Here is an 8445-nt window from a genome sequence, read left to right as displayed (position 1 = left end):
AATCCGCTTGTTTTTGTTTGTATTGCATTTTATTTCCAATCATTGTCTAACATCTGTTACAGAATGAATTGTGTTAAACACGACTCAACGTACGCAAAGAACAAATATTATTATCATCTGGTTTGCAGAAAACGAATAAATGAGCCGAATTAATTAATGAAGCCCTTAGGTTTAACTCTACCAATAAACAACAGCACAATTGTTTAAATATTGTCTACGACACGGAATTATTTATCTAGTCGGCACGAGACCAACAAATTTAAATCAGAATGCTGAACACAGAGGTAAGTTGTAGCATAGTTCCTCTTACACCTTATAGTGGTAATTATTTTGGGCGTGTGTTATTTTAAGGAAAAATTTCTTCGTATACGCATTGCCATATGACTTTATTCTGTGAGAATCGTTATTATAAACCCAAATGGTGTGCAATTGTTGTCATCCTATTGTGTTATTTGGAAGAAAAGTTCAATTATTTGATTACTATCTCTAATAATTAGTAATTAAGGTTATACAGAAGTGGTGGAGCTGACCAAATAGTCACAGACCGTGTGTTGTGGGATCCTTTAATATATACATGAAATAACAAACCTCAACACCATTGGGAATATCCCTTTTCTATATGCCATAATCAACAATAATGGAAAACCACTACGCACAACTTTCAGCAAGTGTCATGTGGTTGCAAGCAAAATCATTGCATTTTGTTATTGTGTTGCAGATACTGTTTTCTCGAATATTACGAATTGATTTTAGAAGCAAATATTTCACAGAAAAAAACAAACGGTTCTAGTGTGAACTTTAAGCTTTCAGACTGAATAATTATGTTTTTTGTTTTTGTAAACCTATGACAATTCTTTACAAAACATCTAAGTAGGCCTACAAGTTACTGATTCTAAACTTGAGCCCATCGGATCAACCCTCTACACTTGAAAACCTTGCCTTAATTCACAAAATCAGCCTGGAAACTGAATTGTCCTTCTTTTCCTCTTCTAGACTTTGAGAGACAAATGTTCTTCTATACTGAAGTACAATGGAATGGAACAATGATTATTATGACAGTCAATGGGATTATTCACAAAGTGATCGGTAAGAAATACATCTCGGTTGTTGTGGTTGTTGTTGTTGTTGTTGTTATTGTTGTTGTTGTTGTTGTTGTTGTTGTTGTTGTTGTTGTTGTTGTTGTTGTTGTTGTTGTTGTTGTTGTTGTTGTTGTTGTTGTTGTTGTTGTTGTTGTTGTTAATAACCATACAAATGTTATTCCAATTGCTTTTCATCTGATACCCTAAGTATAAATAACAACGAATCCTTATGTTCTGATTCTGCTTACAGCACCATGCATTATGTAAGCTACATCCTTGCAGCAACCTGCTTCGTCGTCATAGTTCTAGCCATCGTTTTCCTCCTTCGAGAATGCTGCGACTACGACCACAGCACCGAGAACTCCGAGATGTTTATCCTCCGAAACGAGGAATCCTACGCCCCAAATTACACCGAAACTACGGCCGAGAGAGAGCAGACGCGCGGTCATCGAATTGCGCACGAGTTCAACCGTCATCAGAATGTGGTTTTATTATCGTCTGCGCATTCCATGGCCAACCAGCCACCGCCGTATTATGCGTATGATACAACGACACGCGCAACCTACTACATGTATCCAACTGCGCAAAACACGGCGGGAAGTTTGAATGCGCCAACAACGTCAGCGCAATTGGTACAACGTAATTATGGAGAGACGGTGCCTTTAGGTGGAACGACAGCCAGACCACCACCGTACGCACCAAATCATCATTAATGTACTCTTAACATGTTGGCAAAAACACTTGTTATATATTCTTCGAAACCGCGGCTTCGGCTTTGGATTTGGCTTCAGGCTCCGTCCTCTCGTCTGCAGCCCTGCTGAGCGCGTAACGCAAAGCACGCGCAATTGTCGAAACAACCGCGAGCCAATTTAGCCTGAGCCGAATCCAGAGCCGAAGCCATGGTTTCGAAAATGGCCTATGATGTTAAAAACTCTTACTTATAAGTTCTTGCCTTTAATGGTGATGTTTAAAAACATAACCGTCTATTATACTCTTACTCTTATTGTGTTGATAAACACAGCAGTAAATACGCAATTTATTCTACTTTTCCGACTGTGGTTTATAGAGAGGAGATCTAGCTGTGTTTACCTAGGTCAGGGAGACGTGGCGGGCCTGACATCCTGTTTGGTCCTCCATTAACAACTACCATTACCAAACCTAGGTTTTAAATACTGTCATTTTTGTGACAAGAACATGTCTTCATACGCATTGGTTAAACTTGTTAAAATCGGTGCTTGAGTGTCATTAATATCATAATCGATCCATGATTCATTGTCAGTAAAAACATTTATTTTTGAAAAAAAATTGTTGGATTATTTTATTCTTTGTAGTTATTATATTTGTTAACAGTTATTCTTTACAGTCAGTCTTAAAGATGGGAGCAAAAGAAAACATGCTCATGAAAATGAAATGTCTTAAAGGCGCCAAAACTTTAACAGAACCCCATCCTAAAAAAATCAGAGATTCTAAATAAAAAAATGGAGACTTGGAAAGTAAATCAAGTTTCATCTTGAAAATTCCAAGTGCATCTTCCTTCAAAATGCGACAGAAAATAAAGCAACCGTATTATCATAACAATTATGAAGTGCCGAAGTAATAGTAATCCGATGAAATATTACAAAACTGTTTTTGGGTCATATTTTGTATTCCTTTGCCTTTAACAATGGTTTCACTGCTGGATTTATACAAATGTTTCTCCTGACGCAATTCATAGCCTTTGTCTAACCACACCACTCTTCTTTAATCGTATAAACAAGAAGGTCTGTTCATTGTTCTCGTGTGCTCGGGTAGTTCTTTGCCAAAAAGGTAAAATAGATTACAAAAATAAGAAGCATTGTTGGTGTTTTATTTTATTTTAGGGAAGATAAATTAGAATTGTTGTTTTAACGTGGGAGGTGTAGGCGTTTAACACTTAACAAATAATAGACACTTCTGTAGAACAAGTCCATGACTTTGACCATCCTATCTATATTGCCAATTATTTGAAGCTGTAAAAAAAAAAGTAAAAAGGTATCATGGAAATCTAAAGATTATTATGTCTTTGACAAAAATGTAACCCTTGAGGTGTTTTTTCGTTCTAGACAATGTGCATTGTTTTGAGTTATGGACTTTTTTGCAGTGCACTCAAAGTGAGGCATGGGCTAGGCCCTTTCTAAGTCACGGTTTGGCCTTGTATAGGCTTTGTCCCGCCTGATTGAAGCTCATAATGAAATAACTGACGAAACCTATAAGCCCAAGCCCAAAGCCTTGGTCTCGAGAAGGCCCTTAAACATAGTTTGAGCCCTGTCATCTTATGCGTTTCTTATCGAATCCACTCCCTGTAAATTAAGACGTACGTATTTAAGTTTATCTTTAAATATTCAGACGCTATGTATTGTTTGTAGAAAATGTGTCACCAATTGTGAGAATAAACATACAGGATGGCTCTTTTAGACATTGCTATGGCTGTTACATTTACTCCCCGTAAATAATGACGTATGCACTTATGTGTATTTCTTTACATATTCAAAGTTTAAAGACTTAATTTTAAACGATGTGAAAAATGCATCATTAATTGGGAAAACATACAAGTATTTTTTGTTTAAGAATTAGCTTTTGGGAACTGAGGATACGGTGTGGTTGTGAAGATTTCTCGAAAATCAATTTTATTAAATGAAGGAATTTCAGGACCTGGACGTTTTTAGAGTCTAAGACTATTTCGCGATGCCCATGTACGGATTCCCAATCGGTCAAGGAAACTGACCAGTAGTGCCATAGCATAACTTGTTGTATGTTGTTGTGGCTGTGTTCACTTTTCAAGGAAGAAGTCAAGTACAGATTCTAGCCCATATCAAGTCTTCCTTATAATCAGTTGTTCAGTTTACGCATTAAGTGCAATATATTGGCACCGAGTAGTACACTTTACAATGCTGTGACATCATGCATGCAACACCCGTATTCAAAAGGCATATTAAAGTTCTTACATAACATTTGCCACGTTTCTACAATCGTGCCATTAACCATGCTCTGGGAATGTTTGACGTCAAGCACGAAACACCCGTCTTCAAAAGGAATGGTGCAAGGTGAACATTCCTGAGAGCCACAAAGTTACATAATATTTTGACCAGGCTTCTACAATCATGCCATACTAGATGTGGTCATTGTTTGATCGGCATACCACGTCCACAATGAAACTCAAAATGAGACTAAATCTGGGAAGAAGTCCGCCATATACTGAAAAGAAAAAGAGTTCAGTGGTTTTTAAAAAGTTATCCCAGCAACGTCTGGACATCGAACCGAGAAAGCAATGGGGTAAATCAACCCGTGTAATCTTTATGAATAGTCTAACTCTAACACCCATTTTAGCACTTCAGCCAGAATGTTGAACTAAGTTGGAATACTGGCACCGTAGAAGTTATTGATTGCACCGCATAAATACAGTAGGTGCAAGCTCGGGGTTGTTCGCCCTGACCAAGTCCTGTTTAGACATCAGTGCCACGGAGGAGTCCAACGTGAGCTAGCCCCGATGACCCTATCAAGTCGAACATTACGGTTCCCATCTATGGATAAATCGACCATTGAATTTGAATGAACTCTGGGTTCTCAATGAACTATATTTACAAGGTATTTCATTAGACATGTTGACTGTGACTGTGTTCTGGTCCTGCCTTATAATGTCAACATACGGAGTAGAATTTTCAGCGTGGATTACGTTGGAGTTCGAGGGTAAAGAACTCTCCCGACACCACTTGGCTGAACCAATGGCTCAACCGGGAGCAACTGCCTACATCACGCGGAAATAGCAGGTAATGAAATAATAATTTATTTGTTAACCCCCATTGTCACTAGTATTATTTCTAAAACATTTGTCTTCATGACAGACGGCTTTGTGTTTGGTGTAGACTATCACTGATAGGGGTTACAGTAAAAGTATCCCTCCATTAAAGGCACTGGTAATTGTCAAAGACCAGTGTTCTCATTTGGTGTAAATGCATAAAACAACACTGTGGAAGTTTTGGCTCAATTGGTCATCGAAGTTGCAAGAGAATAATGAAAGAAAAGCACCCTTGTTGCACAAAATAATGTGAGTGCTTGTATAGATACCTAACAAGGCTTGATACCTTAAGTCTTTTAACGTTTGAGTTAGAAGTAACAGCTTTCTCAAAAACTACGTTACTTCAGAAGGAGCCCATTCTCACAATGTGTTACACTATCAACAACTCTCAATTGCTCATTAACAAGTTAGTTTTTATGCTTATTTTGAGTCATTACCAATAGGATCCAGTGCCTTTAAGTTGTGCTGCTCGATATGTGTGTGCGTGGTAATTTCAAATACAAATTTTCGGCACAGCGTTTAGTAAGCTTTATCGTCCTAAGCCCAAATGGATGACGTAGTTATACAGCACTGACTACTCAAATCTCTTTAATTTTCTCAAATTGATCAGTGCCCCCATTGCAACTGACACTGTGACACTGTCCATGATGAACTTTAACCCGGGCTGTTGCCATCTACTGACTACACCCTCTGCTTTGACGTTATATCATGAGCGCATTAGACTGTGGATTAATTGGTGAAATTGTTTGGCACTGTTCACCGCGATCAATATTAAGAGATAAGGGTTTCATTGACATGACAGCCGGAAGAAGCAATTTGTAGACAAATTTACTCTAATACTGTACGGTCCTTAAAGGCAGTGGACACTATTGGTAATTGTAAAAGACTAACCTTCACAGTTGGTGTATCTCAACATATACATAAAATAACAAACCTGTGAAAATTTGAGTTCAATCGATCATCGAAGTTGCGAGATAATAATGAAAGAAAAATAACCCTTGTCACACGAAGTTGTGTGCGTTTAGTTGGTCGATTTCGAGACCTCAAGTTCTAAATCTGAGGTCTCGAAATCAAATTCAACGTAATGTTGAGAAAATGTTTACATAGAAAAACACTGTGAAAATGTTGACTCCATGGTCATCAAAGTTGCAAGGAAAAAAAAACACCCTCATTGCACAAAAATTTACTTTAAAAACGTACGGTTTTTATATGAAACCAACTTATAAGTATCATAATTTGTAAATTAATTTGTAAATTTTCAGCCAACGTAATGTGGAGAAACATTTTGCATAAAAATAACAAATATGTGAACATTTGGACTCGTTGGTCATCGAAATTCCAAGAAGATAACGATAGAAAACAAAAACAAAACTTTTGCGCAAATTTGACTTTAATACCCATAGTACCAGAGTTGCAGATTTTGTCAAATTTCGGCCAATGTTTTTTACATCAAAATAAGAATTAATTTTGTGGACGGAAATAGTTGGATATACAATCATAAAAAAGGCTTGGTTAGTAAAGAGCATCCTTCATAACGCATTGTTCATTCTTCACAATCCATTTTGCTCGGAAGGTTGGGGGGAAAACATGCTTATTGTGAGAAACATTAGACAACAGCACTCTACTATGTTTAAAATAAACTATGTCATTTTAACAAACATATCTAATTTGATTTAGCCGAATAAGAATAACAACAAAACCTTAAACCTTTCCTGTTCTTGATTGTAACAGACTTACTAATTAAAGACCAATCATATGACCTTGAGGAACACTTAGCCTCAAAACACTGTTTGATATTGACTTTTAGATTGAGAAGCATCCACTGTGAACAGCTCTTCCTCCGTGGAGTGAGATGCGGGAGTAAGGTCTTGATGCTTCGATCGCATCTTTAGGATTTAAAGCCATTATACACTTTCGGTACAGAAAAAAAAATTAAAAGTTCACAGATTTACAAATAATTTAAAGGGTTTACTGAAGGTAATGGTGAAAGACTTATCTTGAAATATTACTCCATGAAATTTTTTACTTTTTGAGAAAACATTAAAACAATATCAATTCTTGATAGCGAGAATTACGGATTTATTATAAACACATGTCATGACACGGCGAAACGTGGGGAAACAAGGGTGGGTTTTCCCGCTATCTTCTCCCGACTCCGATGACCGATTGAGCCTAAATTTTCACAGGTTTGTTATTTTATATATAAGTTGTGGTACACGAAGTGTATGCCTTGGACAACACTGTTTACCGAAAGTGCCCAATGGCTTTAGAGGGAGTTAGTGTACCTTTGGTTACTTCAAACGGTTCGGGCGGATATGAATGGCAATACAACTTCAGATATGGATAGTATTGTGTAATTTGAGAAACATGTAACCTCTAAGTACTGCGGTGCGCAAAAAGGTATAACTTTGTATGCCTGAAATTTGAATATAAGAAGATTACTGCGCGAGGTGGGGCTTCTAAGATTACCTTCTCAGATTCTCAGATTCCTTTGTTCAACACTAAATCGTACACAATTAACCCAGTCAGTTTCCCTCGTGGTTTATTCTTTGATAATTTTTCGCGTTCATCATTATTATAAGGACTTCAAGTATTGGCAAATAGCACAACATTGAATGTGACCTTTGAGCTTTGACCCCCATCTGTAAGACCCAGGTCACAATTTCAAAGAGCTTCTAAAGCACAAAAGTTAAGCTGAGCACAATACGAATATGCTCGCCAGAATGAGGTGTCCCAGCCAAAGTACCAGTCTCATGTATACCATGTGACTGGTTTCCTGCTCATTTCTGCTAAGCCGGACTTTTAAGAAAGTGTGCCCAAGTCAAGAGATTGTCTTCTCCTTTGATCCTACCAGACCTTTCTTTGTTTACTTCGCAAAAAAAAGTAGAAAAAAAGTTTCTCTAAATAAATTCCTTTTTGAGACGAAAGGTGAAGTGTACTTTCTCTTGACGGGTGTGAGAAAAAAAGTGGAAAAAATAAGAAGAAAGAAAAAAGAGTCAATCTTGAGCCACGACAGTATCGTCACCCAGTGCACTTTGCTACATCCGCATGGTGCAATCGCCATTATAGAGTGTGTACGAGTAGCAAAGCACTCACTACGGTACTTCAGCGTGTCGTTCGGGGTGCCGGGATGAAGTTGCACAGAGCCACCCGGTGTTTTATTACAACTCGGTGGGGTGGGTCTTCGTTGATCGTCGGCATCGTTGTGTCCTATAGTAAACGCTCTTTTGTTTCATTCCGTAACCAATGTTGGTTTGAAATCTCTTTCCGCTCAGTCGCTGATGCTGAATTCAACATAATCACTGTGTGTGTTGTTACGATTGGTTGTTATTAATTTGCAAGATGTTTTGTGTGTTGTTTGTGATGTTGGCAATTGTTGGAAGTTTTTGTTGGTGCATCTCGCTTTTATAGCAATTTTTTATTTTGTCGATTATCAGATCAGGATCAATGTGGATGAGTGGAAGTTAACTCTGAAATGATTTTTTTAACGTTTATTTCGATGTCTCAGTCAACATAAATCGGTTAAACTGGATTAAAAAATCAAGGCAAATT

The 8445-nt window shown here is 37.6% G+C and overlaps 1 protein-coding gene across 1 annotated transcript; it reads left to right on the top strand.

Annotated features, from left to right (window-relative positions):
* The first annotated feature begins 99 nt into the window (after positions 1–99).
* Positions 100–2364, top strand: LOC117288604. Its single transcript, XM_033769523.1, has 3 exons — positions 100–284; positions 994–1086; positions 1330–2364. Exons 2-3 carry the CDS (start codon positions 1031–1033, stop codon positions 1790–1792), a joined length of 519 nt encoding a protein of 172 aa, XP_033625414.1. The 5' UTR covers positions 100–284; positions 994–1030; the 3' UTR covers positions 1793–2364.
* Positions 2365–8445: the final 6081 nt, after the last annotated feature.

This window comes from Asterias rubens, chromosome 3 (genome assembly GCF_902459465.1).
Source record: "Asterias rubens chromosome 3, eAstRub1.3, whole genome shotgun sequence".
Taxonomy (NCBI): domain Eukaryota; kingdom Metazoa; phylum Echinodermata; class Asteroidea; order Forcipulatida; family Asteriidae; genus Asterias; species Asterias rubens.
Note: the sequence above shows the minus strand (reverse complement) of the source record. Positions and strands in the feature narration are given on the sequence as shown.

Bases quoted from the DNA above. Each gene is read 5' to 3' on its own strand.
- LOC117288604 (XM_033769523.1), top strand. From the start codon at position 1,031: ATGGAATGGAACAATGATTATTATGACAGTCAATGGGATTATTCACAA. The intron at 1,087-1,329 runs GTAAGAAATACA...TTCTGCTTACAG, and splicing joins GATTATTCACAAAGTGATCG to CACCATGCATTATGTAAGCT.